Source organism: Trichosurus vulpecula, chromosome 6 (genome assembly GCF_011100635.1).
Source record: "Trichosurus vulpecula isolate mTriVul1 chromosome 6, mTriVul1.pri, whole genome shotgun sequence".
In the NCBI taxonomy this organism is placed as follows: domain Eukaryota; kingdom Metazoa; phylum Chordata; class Mammalia; order Diprotodontia; family Phalangeridae; genus Trichosurus; species Trichosurus vulpecula.
In genome coordinates, this window is record NC_050578.1 from 43,075,027 (window position 1) to 43,094,931 (window position 19,905).

A 19,905-nucleotide genomic window follows, 5' to 3' on the forward strand; every position below is an offset into this window, starting at 1 on the left:
GCAGATATACTTCATCATAAGGGGGTCTACCTAGAAAATCCTCCTATGACACGGACCCCCAAGATATTTATGATGGCTTACTGCAGATCTCATTGTGTGTTGGTATGTGCACGTGTATGAATGAGTATGCTCATATGCATGTATTAATTAACTTCAAGTCAAGAAGGGTTTATTTATTGTTATAAATTACATACTGTGCCAGACTCTGTCTTATAAAGACAAAAATTAAATTGTCCCTGCTCTGAAGGAGCTTATATTTTATTGAGAAGGAATGTGCACCAACAAAATTTGAAGGAAAATATATAGAGAAAATAATTTCCAGGGAGAAAGAAAACAGGTAGTGGTAGCTAGGAAAGGGATTTCTGGTCTAGGCAGCCCATAGTTCAGAATCACAAGGATTCTTAGTAGGGTAATAGATGGATAAACCCTTCATTGTAGCAATGGTAATGTTGATTTGCTTATCAAGTCTTTGAGTGAGAGATGGAAAGTGAAAGGTAGAGGGTATGTATGGGTCAGCTGACAAGTCTCTGGTCAAAGCAGGGGATAATGGAGACCTGGAGCCTAGTGAGTTATAGAGGGTTGAGGAAAGTTTTAAGTTCTCACGCTCCAGTCTTCAACAAGGTCAACTCTACCTGCAAAACTCATTCAGATGTAGAGTATATTTATCTCTGGAGCAGGGAAGGAAGAGAGCAAAGCTGAAGTAGATGCAGAAGTGTGGCAAATCCAACTTTAATAGGCTGGGGAGTTGATTGTTTAATTTTCAGCATGAAAATTTACACTCAGAAATCAGCAAAACATACAACACATGTCTTGATTTATTGTTTTGTTGATTGTCTAGCCTTAAAAAAGAGAGAAAATGTTAATAATATAAATTAAACTTCAAGGTGTATTGTATGTGCATCCCTCCATGCTCTCTACCTTGTTAAATATTTACTAAGCACACCACTGGGAGGTTGTATATAAAATCAAAACTCTTTTACACACATACACACAAACACCCACACCCTGACCTACAATGAGGCCAATCTATAATTAAGACTGCTTCAGAAGGGACTAGGGGAAGCAATAGGTAGTCTGATTGCCTTCCATCAAAACAGAGATGAAAGAGACTCAAGGCCTCATGGAGAGAGAAGTATTAAACTATTCCACTATGCTTGCCTCTGATGAAGACACAAAGCGAGAAGGTTTTTCAAGGGGAAAGGGTATAAGTAACCTTTCATAATAAGTGACAGCTTTCCTCAAAAAAAGATTTAATGGAAAGAAGTGCCCTGTTGAGGAAATGAGTCAGTAGCATCTGTTAATATTTCTTGTGTGACAAATCTTGGATTAATGCAAAATCAATCTCTGTTTTAAACAGATTCTAATGGCTTCCCATGCCACTCCTTTATCCAGACTCCACTAAACCTAAAATCTGCTTTGACCATGCTTGTTAAAGGGCCCTGAATTGATTCAATTATTTCAATCTTCAGTTTTCTGTCTGACTCCAGACAAGAAATTCAATGGCTGGTTCCAACCTATTTTAATCTGTAACAGATGGATATCATTAAAATTGTCCCTTTTACAACCCTTGGCACTGTACCTCAAGCCAAGAAAGAAAGATTTCTTCCTAAATTCCTTTCGACAAAGTCCTGTACATTTTTCAGTCTCTGAGTGTTAGAAAAACAGAATATCTTTCTTAGCACACAGCAGGGTAAAGAATAAAGGCAACAGAGGAATTTACATTGACAGAGGCATGTTATAGCCTAAGGATGGAATCCAATTTGACAGTCTCTAGTGCACGTGAGAAAATGAAAGAGTTATGTCTTCCCTCACCTAAGGAAAGCACAAGATAAGCTTTATAGAACAGTAGGGAAGTCTCATGCCTTCCCTAGGTTCAGTTACTTATTTGTAAAATGGGAAGTTGGTATGAGCTAACCTACCCCTTCAAATTCTGTAGTAATGCAATAGGGAGAAAGGAAGTCAGTTATTTGAAAGAAATACAATATAAAGTCCAGGAAGGAAGGAAAATACAATATAAAGCCCAGAGCAGCAGAAATGGTTTCTACAGTTCTATATATTTCTTTGTGGGACAACTGGATCCTTTTTTCCTTTTAAGAAATGAGCAGCATGGCAATAACAAATATACATATTAATACCCACTTATTCCTTGAGTATTAGTGATTCTCCACCCTTGAAGGTCATTAGCAATAGCTCTTATATAGCCATTACGTGTTGATTTGAACCATATCTTAAGGGTGTCCTGCATGGTTCTGGATCACTGGGACAACTGTTAAAAATACAGCATAGTCTGAAGCTGATGAAAGAAATTCTCCTAGTTATTTACAACAACAGATATACCCAGACTTCTGTATTGGAATTTTCTTTGCAAAGATACTGAAATGGGTTGCTATTTCCTTCTCCAGCTCATTTTACAGATGAAGAAACTGAGGTAAACAAGGTCAAGTGGCTTGCCCAGGGTCACACAGCTAGTAGGTGTCTGAGGCTGGATTTGAACTTAGGTCTTCCTGACTAGCTATCTCCTAGGGGCAGCTTGGGGAAGTCGATAAACTTCCAGGCTTAGAGTTGGGAAGACTCCTCTTCCTGAGTTCAAATCTGGCCTCAGACACTTACTAGCTGTGTGACCTTGGGCAAGAAACTTAACTCTGTTTGCCCCAGTTTCCTCAACTGGGAAATGGGTCTGATAATAGTACCTACCTCTCAGGGTTGTTGTGAGGTTAAAATGATATATTTATAAAAGCACTTGACACAGTACCTAGCACACAGCTGATGCTTAATAAATTCTTATTTCCTTTCTTCCATATCTCCGCCATTTTATACTTTGATGCTGAGTTTTTGGACCAGATTAAGACTTTATATTTATCTCTATTAAATTTCATCTTTTTAGATCTGGCCTAATGTTCTAGTATGTTCAAAGATTTTTGAATTCTGACTCTTTCATCAAGTACATCAACTGATCCTCTAAGTCCTGTTTCATCTAAAAATGTGATAAGGCATATCATCTCTGTCTTTATTCAAGTCACTGATAAAAAATATTACAGTACAGAAATAAGCACAGATCCCTGAGACATCAAACTTGAGACCTCTTTCTAAGTTGACAAGTTGGTAATGAATTCTCTGAGGTGAGCCAATCAATCAGCTTCAAATTATCTAGCCAATTTTGAACCATCATTTCCCCAAGAAGAACACGGCAGACTCTCAGATGAACTGCTGAAATCTAGGTAAATGATATCTGCCTCACTCCCCTATTAGTTTAGGAACCCTGACAAGAAAGAGATAAGATTTACTTTTAACCCTACTTATTCTCAGTGAACCCACACTGGCTATCTGTGATCACCTCTTCCTTTTCTAGATGTTCATTAGCCATCCCTTTACAACATGTTTGAGAAATTTCCCAGGAATCAAAGTCAGATTCACTAGTCTATAACTTGAAGAATCCATTCTCTTCCATTTTAAAAAATCTTGGTGTGTTCCCTTCTCAAATCCTGCAGTACCTCGCCTGTTCTCCATGATCTTTCAAAATTTTACTATTTCTCAACATCAGGTCAAGGAGTACTTTCAGCTGTCAAATATGTAGTTTATCTAAACCATGTTATTTAGACTTATCAAAAACAGCAAGTTCCCTCCTAATCTACCCCTACTTAGTTTGGTTCCATCTATTATTATTAAAATTAAAAAATAATAATATATTAGTAACTAATAATTAATGAAATATTTAAAATTATAAATTAACTGGATTAAGGCTTTAAGTTAAGTGCTCCACAGTCCTTACAAAGACACACTGAAAGACGGCTTAAAAATATCCTTTATGTGCTATCATATAGCTGGTAGGTATTTCCATACAAGACACTAAAAATATTCAAAATTTCAGAACCAAATCACTTTTTAATAATCAAAGTAAGATTATAGACTACATCAGAGGCTGCTAGGTTAAGCAATGGATAGACCACTGGGCCTGAAGTCAGACCTCAAATGGGGTCAGGAAGAATCAGACACAACTGAAAATTGCTGAACAACAAGACTACATTTGTCATACAGCTGAAGTATTATAAAAGTTAAGAATATGGATAATAAAACACATGCCATTTTATTCCCTAATACAAAGATGTACTAACAGTGCATCTCAATAAGAATTCTTTTTCTGGACATTATTACAATATTCATAGATAACACAAAGCATATGTTCGAATTTCACTATTAATTGATCATATAATTAATTTGACATGAAAGAAATTGTTTTTAAACTCCTGCACACATTCACAATAAACATGTGCTTATTGGGTTTGGGAAAAACTAATCATATCCAAAAATTATGTGGCAATTATGGCCAATAAAATATAATTTTGCTCATAAGATCAAAAAGAAGCTAAATCAAAAGATAAATATAGAGAAAGAGAAGGTGGTATTTTTGAAAAAGAGAAACTGGTATTTCATAGGTGTTTATGAATTTGGAATAAGGATAACTAGATTAATAATGCTTTAACATATGGGTCATTTCCCAAAGGCTCATTAGATACTCAATGAAAAGGTTTAGCATTTTATTTGGTGGCAGAAATGTGAGTTGATGATTTAAATTTGCTTCACTGTTCTTTTATAATGTCTCCTCATGATTTTTCTCCGATTATACTCTGCTGCTGCTGCTACTACACATGGGATCTTCAAACTATGGAAGAATCTTCCATAGTCCCATAATTATCTATTCACTCTTATTTGAGCATTTTTGGCATATGTAAAATTTTAGCATATCGTCTTAAGAAAGCCTTTTTCAAGACTTCAACCCAAAGGGAACACATATATTTGACCAAACAATTATTTTAAAAATTAATATTTCCCATTACTAATGAAATACCTAGTTTCTTTCAGATGCTTTTTTGCCCGTAAGATCTCAACAGGAAAGACAGAAAACATGAAAGGGGTCAACATTGTTTCTGCAATGTACTTGAAATCAGTCATCAGAGCAGTGTTTTTATGCTTGTAAGAGAGCACAATGTAAGTGCACTGTCTATTTGGAAAGCTCAACTACACTTTTGTGTTGTTCAGTTTTTTCAATTATGTCTCACTCTCCATGACCCCATTTTGGGTTTTTGTGGCAAAGATACTGGAGTGGTTTGCCATTTCCTTCTCCAGCTTATTTGACAGATGAGGAAACTGAGGCAAACAGGGTTAAGTCATTTGCCCAGGGTCACACAGCTTGTCTGAGGCCAGATTTCGAACTTAGGAAGATGAGTCTTCCTGATTTCAGTCCCAGCTCTTCATCCACTGAGCCACCTAGCTGCCCAACACTTATATTTCATTTTTTTAAATAATCATCTTTCAAGAAATAAGGATAATAATGTGGTTTTTTTGCTATAATATCAGACTCTACTAAATCCTACATTGATGTTTCCCTATGGCATAGAAATGAAGCTTAATGTTCCAGGTAGAATCCAAGTTCTGAAAAAGGCTTATCTTGGCGCAAGTTAGGAATTTTAGAATCATCAATGATTTTTTTAAAACACTGGGATAGCATTTAACAAATTACCATTTCATTCCGAGAGTTTGACAGCATAGACCTGGCCAACTTTAAGTGACTATGGGATTAAAAATCATTATTGCTGCTTCAAAAACTAAATGCAACTCTAGAAAGCAGTTTAAATACTAGGAGGTTTAGGCTATCTGATAACCTAAGAGAGGATGCTTATTTGTTGCTTGATATATCCAGTTATCTTTCTGGCTTGTGGACACAAAGTAATGATTTCTTAAAAGGATTTATTACTTTTCTTTCATTCATCCATATGAACTTGTACATCATTTAATTCACATCACAACTATGCATCTATTTCATATGCTATTTTGTATCAATAGCTATAAATATACATACATTATATATACATATATATAACATATATATACATATATGTGTGTGTCTATATTTATATTATCTCCCTACAAGACTAAAAGCTCTTTAGGGGCAGAGATTGTGATTTATTATTTGGTCCACATACCTTATAGAGTACCTTATACATGGTAGATATTCAGAATGAAAGAATGAAGGAATGACTTTGTAAAAGCAAACAAAATATTTAACCAGTTCTGGGCTGGTGTTACTGTGACTTTGCCATATATCATTTCATAATTTTAGCAATTATTTCACACTGACATTTAACACATTATCAATTGTGAAAAATCAAAGGTAACTCAGAAATACAATTTAAAGAGAAACACTTTGAAATGTTTTTCATACAAATTTTAATTTTCAATTATGTTCACATGTTAATGTTTCAAGTAAAAATGAAATTCATTTAATAAAAAACACTAAGAATTATATTTTCTTAGTATTTGTAACGTTACAAATAATCCGGAAAAATAAATGAATGACAAGGAAAAACATGGAAGATGAAAATGATCCTATAGATTTGCTTGGTACATGATGTACCAGAGATTTATAATCAATTGCCACCAGAGAATTTCTAAATATATATTTTTTATTTTTAATAAAAATATTATTCCTGATCATGAAGATGGACAATAACTTTTAAAAAATTGCTGATTTTGTAAAACTAACTGAAACAACTGGAATGGAGACAAAGAAGGAAGTACCTGAACATCTTCTACTTTCATTATAACACTAGAAAGCAGGAAGGGTTTATTAATTTTTCTTTAAAAAAATTTTCTACTAACAAAGTTATTTTAACTCTCTGACTTGTATCCATGTTAAAATATTCTGCTAAAACTAGAACATTTGGGCACAAAACTGCGTTGAAATACATATCATGGTAAGAATACAGGACCATGGTAAATGGAGCTAAATTAGTTTTTAATACCTCTTACAGAACTGTTAAAATGTGCTTTCTTTTTGAAGTGAGAGTATCTTTCATTAACTTTTTCTTATGCAAGATATCCTGCAGGGTTAATTTACCATTACTCCCTTGAGGTAACTGCAACAATTTTTGTCCATGGTGGTTTGAAAATTCTTAGTTTCAGAGACCATCTGCTCCAAAGAAGACATCACTTAATAGTGTATACCTTTAAGAAACAATGCGGATGAGGTGTTGCCCTCACCCTAAAGATTTCCTATGCAAATTGTAATAGAGAGGTGGGAGGAGGGAAGGATAGTCCCAAAAAGAGTAACTTGTTTGTTGAGGTTTGTCTTTCCAAGATATAAACCATCATTTCAGAATACTGTGTGTATCTTATATCTATATATTTTAAGGTAGTATGACTCTCAAAACTATGTGTTTATGTAACTACTATACTCAGACTACTAAAGTGAACTGATTTTGCAGGGGATTATTCAATTATACCTTAAAATTCCATGAACTATCATGATCAATTATCTGTCAAATAAACATAATTTGGTGCATTTCCAACTTGTAGAAAATGAGACAAATTTAGAGTGTACAGAGAAAATCATGATTTTAAGTTGAGAAAAATCCAAAAATTCTGATTCTCAATTGGGAATATGCAGTGAGATTTCCCCAATGTAAAGTCATGGTTTTCATTCTTCTGTGGTAATAAATACATTTCAGTGAAGCAATCATTTCATTTCTTCCACAAGGGTAGATTCAAACACATGCATGCCTTCTTATCAGGTGTGTTTTCTTTATATTCTTCCACAATTCCTCCCTGGAAGATTCAGTAACACTGTTAAGGTCTTCCTATGGGTCTTTTACTATTTTATGGATTAATTACTCAATCAACAAGGATTTCTTAAGCATCTACTATGTGCCAGGACCTATGCTCTTACAAAAACACAGAAAGAAATAATCCCCACTGACAGGAAGCTTATATTTTAATAGGAGGACAACAAGGACATATACAATTATATACAGAATAAGAATAAAGAGAATAAATACAGATCAATACAAAGTAATAAAATAAAAAGTAATTGTAGATGGAGGACACTAGTAGTTTGGGAGATCAGGAAAGTCTTTACATAGGAGGTACTTGATCTCAGTCTAGAAGAAGCATAGGGTTCCACGAGGTGGAGGGGAAGAGGGAATACATTCCAGGCCCATGCAAAAGTATGGAAGTGGGAGATAGAGTATGAGGAATAAAGAGAAAGCCCAATTTGGCTAGATGACAGTATGTGAGAGGAGGAATAATGCTCAATGAGGCTCGAAAGATAGGCTGGTGACCAGAGGGTGGAAAGTTTTAAAGAACTAAACAGAGGAGTTTTTATTTTATCCTACAGGTATAGGGGAGTAATATGGTGAGATCTATAGTTAAGGAAAATAACTTTGGCAGCAGCATGGAAAGTGGTTTAGAGTGAGGAGAAATTTGGGGTTGAGAAACCAATTAAGATGCAGTATAAAACAAGCAAGTAGGGACGAAGGTCTGAAGTAAGGTGGCAGCTTTATGAGCAAAGAATGCAAGTGAGATGGCAAGATTTGGTTACTAATTAAATATGTAAGGTGAGGGACAGTGAAGAGTCAAGCATATGAGAAGGTTACAAGCCTGGGAGACTAAATGACTTCAACAGAAACAGGGAAATTTGACATGATGAGATATCTCCAGGATATCAAATTTGAAATGTCTGATAAGCAACTGGTAATGTGGGAGAGAGATAGACTAGGGTTGATTATTTCTGTTTAGTCATTAGTATAAAGATGACAATTAATTCCAAGGAAGCCTATGAGGTCATTGAGAGAAGGGCATCCAAAGTCAGAGGGAGAGACTCATCTTGAGAAAGGAAGAGAGACTGAGACAGAGGAGTCAGATATGTTGGAGAACCGGGGTGGGGGGTAGTGTCACACAAAGTCAGAGGTGACAGGAAACCAGAAAAAGAAAGTTTCATTAGTGGTAAATGTAACATAGAGGTCAAGTAGGATGAGGACTGAGAAAAGACCATCAATTTGGCAATTTAGAGGTCATTGGTAACTTTGGAAAGAGTAGTTTCGGTTGAGTGAAAAGTTTGTAAATCATAGTGCCAAAGGTACAGGAATGAGTGAAAGGAGTGGAAGCAATGAATAGAGACTCTTTTTCTAAGAAGTTTGGCTAAGAAAGGAAGGATATATACATGAATGAGTGAAAATGCAAGTATTATATGCAGGCCACTCTGCTAGGTGCTAGAGATACAGAGAGAAAGTAAGACTGCCCCTCAAGGGGCGTATTCCAAAAGAGGAGACAACACACACATGTGATATAGGTTAATAACTGTATAAAGAGGGATACTGATATTCCAAACTACCCTTAGGCTGTCTGGTATTTTTTGTTCTATAACAATTACTACCTTCCTCCCTTTTCTGGTCATAAATATTCTTTTTGGGGGGGGGGCAGGGAAATTGGAGTTAAGTGACTTGCCCAAGGTCACATAGCTAGAAAGTGTGTCAAGTGCCTGAGGCTGGATTTGAACTCAGGTCCTCCTGACTCTAGGGCTGGTGCTCTACTCAATGTGCCACCTAGCTGCCCCCAGTCATAAATATTCTTGCTGACGTTTTCATACCATTTTTCCACACAAGTCCAGAACTCACTACAATATATATAGATCTAGCATTTATCTTCCTATTGCTCTTTGAGTCATCTGAAACTCCACTTCTGAGTTTCTGAGATGTTGTGATTTGCAACCATATAGCACCATGAAGAGAATACCATGTGGTATTTATGTAAGCATAGCAAGGGGACTGCCACGAAGGTGGCTGTGACTTAAGAATCAACATCTCTCCCACAAGATACAGTAAAACTAGGCTCCTAATTTTGTTTTGGGTCATAGACCCTTTTGGCAGCTTGGTGTCTGTGGACCCTTTTCAGTATGATGGTTTTCAATGCAAAACATAAAATATGTAGGACTGCAAACAATTATACCAAAATAAAGCTATTAAAATATCTTTTAAAAAGATAAGCTCCTGGATCCCAGGTTAAGAACCTCTAACCTAAGCCAAGACAACACAAATTTTACTGGTTTAACCAAAGGCCACTTAGCAAGAAAAGGGAAATAATTGTGGTGGGCATCTCAGTCTCCAGCATTTCTTTACCCTCTCCCCAAATAGAAACAAAAGGAGCTGGGTTGGTTTCAAGCACTGATCACATAGTGGATGAGTGGAAATGATGTATTTAGGTGAAGAAGACATTCAAACTTCAGTAAACCAAAGAATTCATGATTTCAAATACCCTGAAAATAAGCACATCACCTTGCACCCAGAGAGTGTTTTAATAAATTTTGAACAAAATAACAATTGATTTTGTCACATAAGCTCCCTGAAAGCAGGAACTAATTCATTTTTATCTTTGTAGCCTCAGTGCATAATGGCTAGCAGGGCATAATGGATAAAGAGCTGGCTGGCCTTGAAGCCCAGAAGCCCTAGAATTGAATCCTTCCTCTAACATATATTGGCTATGAGATCCCAGGCAAGGTGCTTACTTAACTTTTCAGTGCCCTCGGAAACTTTCTTCTAAGACATAAGGCTGCAGAGAAGATGCTGACCTACATTGTTAGAGCCAGCTTCCTCACCAGAGATTGCCTTATACCAATGAAATCTCAGATCTAGTCTCTATCAGTGCCTAGAATATTGTAACTTTTAATAAATGTTTCCTCACTGAGTGCTTAAATATATAACAAAAAGTGAAAACTTTCATAGGGCCATAGGTCCAGAGCTGAATGATGATTTTAGTATGAAACTGAATAAAGAATAAATGAATGGACCAATTGAGGAAAACATTTCTCATCCGCACCACTGATGCATCAAATTCTTCTGATTAAACTCTTTAATGTCTATATAAATAACAGGAGAAAAATGATTTCAAACTATGTGCACATGTATGTAGAAATCTCTGGTAGGAAGTAAAATAAATTTTATCCACAGTAAAGATGAATCAGACCAAATGTGATTTTGAAAAGATGTAGTTGTATTCATTCAACTAAACTCATTTCTTTTTCAAATCGCTTTATATGTTTAGACACAACAAATATCTCACTATTAGTGTCTGTGGAATGAGGGTAGTAGCACAAGCTTTCTCATTATGCCTTGGAGATCGGTGAGGATTGAAGAAATGTTTCTAAAAATATTTTAATGCTTTGGAAGGTGAGTACTATTTCAAATAGATCATTGTCATCCCAAAGCCTTACTCAATACCAATGGTCCAGGGAGACTCTGCAATAATCATCACTATCATCACTATATCATCCATTTTATATGAAACTGAGTTAATCTGAGCATCAGCACTTTATCAATGTGTGCAAAAAGAGATACAATTAACAAGAGACATGTTCCTAAACTTCTTTTAAAGTTACTTTTTCTAAACTCCACTACACATTTCCAGATCATAATTTCATAGTTCCAAGTAATGACATCTAAAGATTTAGAGCTGAAAGGACCTTATACATCATTTAGGAACAACTCTTTTATTTCACCCAGTGCCTAATATACAATGAGTCCTAATCTTGTGAATGGATTGATTTTAGAGATGGGGAAACTGAGGCCCAGAGAAGCTAATTAACTTAGAACCTGCTTATAACAGCAGAGAAGATTCATACTTTAAGTTCTTACTATTTCTCATGAACCCTCATTCTTTGACTACCCTAAGCAGTATCAGAAAAGCACAGGTTCAGAGCTGGAAGGGAGCTCAGATGCCTCATTTTAGACTTGAAAAAACCAAGATTCAAGGAGATTATTTGATTTGCCCATGTTCCTCCATGTGAAAAGCATCAAAGATGGTATTTGAGTTCAGGTCTTCTGACTCTAGAGCCAATGCTTTACACACCACATCACATTGAGAAAATTGTTTGCTGCAGCTCATATATTTACTTTAGGACAGAGCAAAACAGGATTGGTGCTATCCAAACCCTGTATAAGACCTCAAACACAAAGCTTGACTAAGAAATAAATGCATGTTCTACGTTCATGGACCCTGCTAGGTATGATACATTCCCTGCCATCTTGGAGTGAATTTACAGAATTTGGGGTCCTGCATGACTTCAGTCTGGTCCCTAAAGGCTTGACCAGAACATATCTACTGACCTACAGTGTGAACTCCTACCCAGGTCTCTGGCATCTGAGGAGAGAATATGTTATAGATTCCAAGACTGCTGACCCATATCATCATCACAGAACCCTGGAGAGATCCAAATCAATGGCTAGCAAAATCCTACTTCTTGCCCTTCCCCCTTAATTCCTATGATTCTGAGAAAACCCTCTTCACACTTCTTTCACCATTCAGTTCAATACCACTATCACCTTCTATATAGTAGATTACCTTTTGGACAAACTCCACAGCCTATTATCTAGGGTTCTTAAAATATGGCCCAAATCAACCTTTCCATAATTCTTTCAAATTACTCCCTTCTATATGCCCCCTTTATATTCCAGATTAATTAGAATACTAGCTGTATTCCAAACTCCCATCTCTCATTTCAATGCATTTGTTCCAATCACCCACTATATCCTTTCTCCTCTCTGCATTCTCAGAACTCTTATTTTCCTTCAAAGCTCAGCTTAAGTACCACTTACTGATCCCAGACTGGGTAGTATTGCTCTCTGTTTCCCAAGAATATTTTGTTTTCGTGTATCTGTATAAATATTATATCCCCTGGTGTGCTTCTTGAGGTCATGGATTGTTTGCTTTTGTATCCCCCAACATATAACGCAATGTATTTCACACAGTAGGCGTCTAATACATGTCTGTTGAATTGAATTAAATTGGTTTTGAAGTAAAAAAGAAGCTCAGATACAATATAAACAGTAATAGCTTTTTTTAAAAAAAGAATTCTTCAATATTCTCTAGGAATTCCGAGTCAATATTTCACATGAAATAATTTAATGCAATTAGGAATACTGATACTGTTGAATGCTTCTATTGAAAGTTTTCCATTACCATTCATGAATTCTTGAAATGTATTCATAAAGGTACTTTGAATGAATTCACCATTCATTTCATCACCAATATTTCCTCCCAACATCAAAATCATGCAAGCATTTACTACGTGCAAATACCAAATAAAACAAGCATATAAAAAACTTTAAAGAAGTAATCATTTCAGAAAATAAAAACCCATCCTTAAAATAATCAAAACCATAATTAAGTAACATTTTAAAGCATGCTATAAATGAATGAATGAGCATCCATTTGACTAGAAATTACCTTTAACCAAGTAAACATTTCCCCAAAATGCTTAAAGAGAAGACTGCAGAATTAAGGAATCATGGCCATAATTACAAATCTCTGTTGTTTTCTCCCCTTCTCAGTGCAGAATTAGTTAAATTACAAATGAAGTTTTGAGCATGAGGGAGCTAATTCTTCTGATCCAGGGTATGGACATAAGACAGCCACTCTCTAAAGAAAAATAAGGCATTGCTCCTGGTTGAAACCTTTGTTTACTTTCTAGTAGGACAAGTGGGCTTCCTTCCAACTTTGTGCTGCTTGCCTAAGGACTTTTCTGGGGCTTGATTTTGTTTTGCATTTTTCCCCGTGGTATGTATTCCTGAAGCACTATCCTTCTCCCCCCACATAAAGGACAGGCTTTTCTTTCTTTTCTGCTAACTATAAACGTCTTATGCATGTATGTATGTATGTAGGTAGGTATCTATCTATCTTTAAACTCAAAAAGCAAGATGCCATTTTGTGTTCTAGCTTCATTTAGAATTCTGATTTTAAGAAATTTTAGAAAATCAGATAGTTTCAAATGAGAGGAAAACAATGTATTCTTTATATTCCTTGCATTTTCTCTCCTGAAGAAAGCACAGGTGTTCACTTCTACTGTACTATAAATCTCTCTGTAAAATAATCATTTTATCTCATGCTTCTTTGTTCCTCAAACAGAAAGTATTCATTAATCTCACATTTTCATACTGAACAAAACAGCTTGCAGTAGGTCAAGTTCTTGGATCTAAGAGATCAAAGATAAAGCTTATTCTCCAATGGATACTAAAATGAAAATATTTCAGAAACACAATCTTGGATTGAACTACTGGGGGAAGAAATCACACAATGACCTTGTGTCAAATTGATAAATATAAGGAATACTAAGATTTTATATTAAGCTTATGCATCACTCGACCTCAATTGTACCTCTCATCAAATTTGGGAGTTTGTGACAAAATAATTGCCAAGATTAGTAGCTGAGAAGGCCAGGGACCTGTAGGCCTTTTTAACTGAAGTCAGTGAGTCAAATTACCAAAATAAAACTCTTTTCTAAGTCTAATTTTGTGGCACCATGATAGTATCTGCAATAAAAGCAATAAAACTTTCTGTAATATGTCAAGATAGATCTTCTATACATTGTTATGTATATAATGGACCTGACCAGAGGTATAACTGAATCGGTGGAATTCAAAACACTTTATGATGAGGTTCTGCTATAATAAGTATCTCCAGGGTATGGGGCACTATGCATTTTTATTGCAGAAGACATGTTCCTTGTCCCTTCTGCTTTTATAGCGTAAAATTAAAGAAAGCACAGATGAAGTAAATGTGAGGCAAGATTTGACTACACGATGGTAAAGTTACGACTAGAGGAAACAATTAAAATTGACAGTAACAGTAAAACAATTGGTAAAAATCACATCAGTTTTACATCATAGACTCCCTTTCTGGAACCGAAAATGTTTAACCAATGAGGTTTACTGATGATTACTAACATGCTCAAGACATCACCATCTGCTCTTTGTCCTGGTTCATGGTTTCACACTTACCAGAGCCTCAGACTCTCTGACATCCTCACAGTTGTAGCCATAGTAATCTGGGGTTTTATCCAACTCTTGCATGTTTCCTTGTGCTCTTACGCTCTTCTCTGTATGACAAGACTGGCAGAGAGCTGCATTACCCATATCAGTTTTATTATTCCCTGTTGTCAGTGGGTCTGTCCTCAAACTATGGGCTACGTCCAAGGTTCCCAGGGAGAAGTTAACATTGGCAATCCAAAAGGATGATCCCTGGTTGCTTTGCTCTGCTCCCCTACATGCCCCACACCAGTTCTCCCCATCTGCTAGCTGGCCAGTGTCAGAGAGAGCTCAAAACCCCAGCAACCGCAGGCAACATTCAGTGACCACTTCCAATTCAGGCTCTGTCTGTCTATTTTTACACCTACCAGGCCAGCTATGCATGTCAATGGAGTGAGGGGAGGGGGGAGTAAGGCAGAGAATGAGGGGGGAGGAAGGGGAGGAGTCATTCTGTTTTTCAGCATGCTACCAGCTTGCCTAACACATAGGCTTAAAGTCCTACTGTGTAAAATGCCTCTACATGGAAGTTATTGAATATCCTTGTGAATACCCTGGAATGTTTTTATTTATTGGTTTATGTAACACATGACAAATCAAACTGTATAATCAGTTAATAGAAGAATACATTTGTAGAAAATAGTTAATCATCCTTTCGACATTTAATATTCACTGTAAAATTAATCAAAATAGGTTCATTTGGGAATAATATGGATGTTTTATATTTCATAAAAATACAGTGGCAATTATTCACTGTTAGTCCCCTTTGTTAGCATAAGCTTTTGTCTCGGTTATGTTCATTGAATTGTTACAGTCAGAAAAAAAAATGTTTCTCTTCAACTTTGTGTAAAAGCCAACCTAAGGCAAGACATACTTTCCGGACCATGTGCCTTACCAACTCTAAGTTTTCGTGACAAGACCATCTTCCACTGAGATAAACACAGCTAATAAAAAATGATTTATGAGACAGCATATGGTAAAGTCATGGCATACATTACAGAACATAATGGATTTAACATGATTTCAGGCCTAGCTGAAGTCCTATCCCTACCATCGAGCATTCCCCAACTATTCTATTCTTGAACAATCTCTTTGCTCCATACCTACAGTACATCATCTGTACCTGTCTTTGAACACTACACTTGCCTAATTTGCTTCAATTGTATGAAAGATTATAACTTATCAAAGGCAGGGACTACATCTTATACTTTTTGCTTGGCAAACAATAAGTGCTCAATACATGAGTTTTCCTCCATCCATCCATCCATCAATCCATCCATCCATCCACATTCCAAGGGCTCTAATAGGAGCTCAATAAATATCTGTTCAATTGAGAAGGGGGGAAATCTTTATTAGAGAGCTTTATTGAGAAACTCTACCATTTTTTCTTTTTTTAAATCATACTACAAAAACTTGAAACTTTGCCTAGCAATGCCAAAATGCTCTTATCATTCAGATAAACAATTGTTCTTTAAAGCTGATTATGGCAACTTTCATGAAATTCCCTTTCTTGTTATTTATACTACCTCATTTACTCTTGGATTAATAATTCTGGAAATATGTTACAATCTTAATTCTATGGTTAAATATTAATTATTTCTATGGTACTATGAACATTCAGGAAAAAAGGAGAAAGTCATATATTTCCATCCATGTTCTTCACAAAGTTACAACAAAAACCCAATTCTTCCACAAAAGTTGAAGATTATCAAGTTTTTTTTCCAAGACTCTGTAGGTCCCAATATTTCATGTTAAAGACTTTTCTGAAAATATTTAACCATTTCATCAATCCCTCACTTTGTTTTCTTGGTATATTTTTGAGAATTTAGATCACATTTTGAAGATCATATATATACGTGTGTGTATGTATGTCATAAATACTGTGGTTTATGAATTCCTATATGCTTACTTGTATACAAGTATTTTAATACAAGTATTTTAAATGTGTATGTATATACATACATACATGCATGTAGGTGTTACATTATCCTATAACTGGATCACAGTTTCTATTTAGCTTTCCTCAGTGTCATGGTATAGGGCTATATACATAATTGTTATTTTAAAAATATCAAATGAATGATAAACAACATTAGGGACAGTCACATAATGAACATTATGAATGAATCAAAGAAGAGACATTTATTAAGTGCTCACTGTCTGCTAAGTGCTAGGGATATAAATTTAAAGAATGATGGTTAAAATTATCATGAAATATAAACACCTCAGTTTCCCATGATTAAGTCTTCACTGTGACAATATTTCTCATTTTGAATTTCCTTGGACAGAACAAGTGTGAGGCAGTAATCAAGGTTACAGAATACAAATCAAGACTTTTGAGTTTTTGCCACATATCTGGCAAAAGACCATTCTATGGCCTTCAGGAAAAAAAGATGTGTATCTTTGAAATTCAGCTTTCATAGACAATGGTTTGTTGTGCTTGCCTCAAGTCAGCCTCACATGAACATTTAGGAAATAAAATTTTGCAAAGCACATTGACATCACTGATAAATAAAAGATCTCTTGGTAAATCACCATGGTAATTAACTACTATTTTCAAAAAAAAAATTAGTGTCTTGCCACTGAACCTTCTTCTGTCCCTACCACCCCAGAGAAATCACTTTTTTTTTTCATTTTTACAACCTAAATGCTGGTTATACTCTTAGAACAATTCTCTTTTCCCTTAACATTAGCAGTGACATATTTTCCTTTTTTCACTAAAATGCCCTTAAAAGCCATAAAAGAGCAATTCTCTTAGGAACCTTTCTCTTCTTCAGAGAGAAAAACTGTCACAGGTACATTAAAGATGACTACCCTCCTTGTGAGTTAGAAAATTAAAATGATCGGAAACCTTCAGTGAACATGCAAATTGCTTTATTTTTAACTTTTTTATTTGGTAAGCGGGACTTGGCAATCTAACTGTAAGGAAAAATCAGGAGTTAGGGTCCTTATTATTTCTTTGATTTAGGGAGGAACTCATGTCTGTAAATAAAGCACTCCCCAGAGGACAGTCATGTCAAGAACTGATGCTAAAAGCCTACTTCCACTGAGCTGCAACTCAGTGAAGACCCAAGGAAGAAGAAAATGAGAGGCAAACCATTTAAATCCTGAGTGTCCCTGTGGCTGCTGGTGGTTTCTATTTTCTACCTGAATGGATTTGAATAATGAACCTGGAAAATTTCACAGCTGTGAAAACAGAAATTTCCAGTGAGTAACTCCATATCAATGATTTCACCAGGCCCTAAAAACCAGGCAATTCTTTTTTCCCCTATGAAATTTTCCTGTCCTCTTGATTCTTAATGAAAATCACAGGAAGAAAAAAAAAGTAATATTTGAATGTCCAGCATTTGCCTTGTGCTGCCTATTAGTGAGTGCTTAAATGTAGTCCTTAGGTCCAACAATTTAATCTTTTCATTAATATTCTGGTTCAGATAATAGATAGGAACAGGAACTAGGCTTACGATTTCATGGATATAGGGAACTCCCAGATGAGAAAACTACCTCCACCAATGCATGCTAGCACATCCTCTGCAACTTAAAGTCTTAGAGAATTGCTTAGAGTGTTGAGAGATTGACTTCACATATGGTCAGTATGTGTCAGAGGCATAACTAGAATCCAGATCTTCCTGGCTTTAAGGCCAGCTCTGAAGTTAGTTCACCATGCTGCCTCTCAGGTTAGATAATATTTATAAATGAAAATACATATGAATGAAATGAAAATATAAATGAAATGTCATTGACCTGAAATGGAGGTTAGCAAAAACCATGAAGCGGTCGGTCAGTCAGTCAATAAACATTTATTAAGCACCTAGTAGGTGCCAAACCCTGTGCTACCTGTAGTAGCATATAATGTATCATATTTTGATACCTTAGCAAATCCATTATCTTATTTGTTACATTCTTGACATCACATTCTAGTCAACGCTTTCCTATATTCTTTCATATAAGTCCCACAGAAGTTAGATGTGATTCAACAGAATAAAGGGTATTCCTCTCAGTGTTTTAATATTTCATGGATGGCAATCTAATACTTGAGCCACTGATTAACTAGCCTTTCATTTTCACTGCATGACTCATCCACCAACTTTTCTGGCCATCCATGTCCTTGGCAGCATGTTTCAAAACCCACAATTCGTGCTGTCAATCACTTACCATCCAACATATATGTATTTCCACTCTCCATAATCTGGAGAATATACATTTCTCACTCACTTGATTTTGCCTGTAGGGATCGACAGACTAGGCTCATGTTGAGTGACTGCATCTCAATGAAGATTGTCCCGAAGTTTTCTAAGAATCAATATAACCAACGGGTCATCTGAAGAAACTCACCAACTATAAAGACTTCCTCTACCATTTGGACTTTGCACAAAATAATTTCAATGGCACTGGCAAACATCTTTGGCAAATAGCTGCCTCTCTGTTTTAAGCATCACTCAGTGACAATTGGCATCATAAAGCAAAGTTATTACTGTTGTTTCTATCGATGAATCTTAAATAATCGTAACTTTTTTGGGGGGTGCTATTGGAGAAGGATCTTTAAGGCTTGGCTTTAGTCTTTCAAATCAAATACTGTTTTTAATTCACAAACAAACAAAAAACCCAGAGGAATATTATGTTCACTATACCTCTTGGTATGTTGCATGACTGTGAAAATGTAGTCTGCTATTGAAAATCATCTAGCAAAGCCTGAACGTTCTTTTCTTATATCATTATCAAAGATACCTTTAATGTGTGCATATTCCTGTGTTATGAAAATGTTATAGAAATACTGTTTCATATCACATCTATTTGTTGTATTCCTTTGAATTTTATCTATTAAAGTTCTCACAATAATCTAGCTTTGCTGCCTGACATGGTTTCTGGACTCTTTGGGCCTCACTGTGACAATTATTTGACATTAATTATACTTCTCTAAGAAATGGCAGTAATCAGAATTAATGTATTTTCTTTTATCTGAGTCCTATTTTTCAGAGTCAATAGTTTTCTTTAAAAGATAAGGTTATTAACTGCTGAAATTACACATCATGTATACTCATCCTTATTCTTTCTTCTAATCTGGCATTCATTTTTGACCTGTGCTCTAACCAGTCAGTAATCTGAATGCATAAATACACATACACATTGATTTTGAAAATGACTTTTGCCAATGGTCAGGCATTTCTTGTCTGCTGGTTTCATTTTTTTCTGTGTTGCTGTTTGGTGCTTTTCATATTCACACATTTTGATTCTCTTCTTGTAGTATTCATTGTCTATAGTCTGAAGCTTCTGAATAATG

The 19,905-nt window shown here is 35.6% G+C and overlaps 1 protein-coding gene across 1 annotated transcript in view; it reads right to left on the reverse strand.

Annotated features, from left to right (window-relative positions):
- The window catches only part of ANK2 (ankyrin 2), a 297,680-nt gene extending 282,942 nt beyond the window's left edge, over positions 1-14,738 (reverse strand). Inside the window, exon 1 of the mRNA XM_036763028.1 lies at positions 14,604-14,738. Coding sequence (XP_036618923.1) covers positions 14,604-14,738 — 135 coding nt within the window. The remainder of the gene's footprint in view (positions 1-14,603) is intronic.
- Between the last annotated feature and the right edge of the window lie 5,167 nt (positions 14,739-19,905).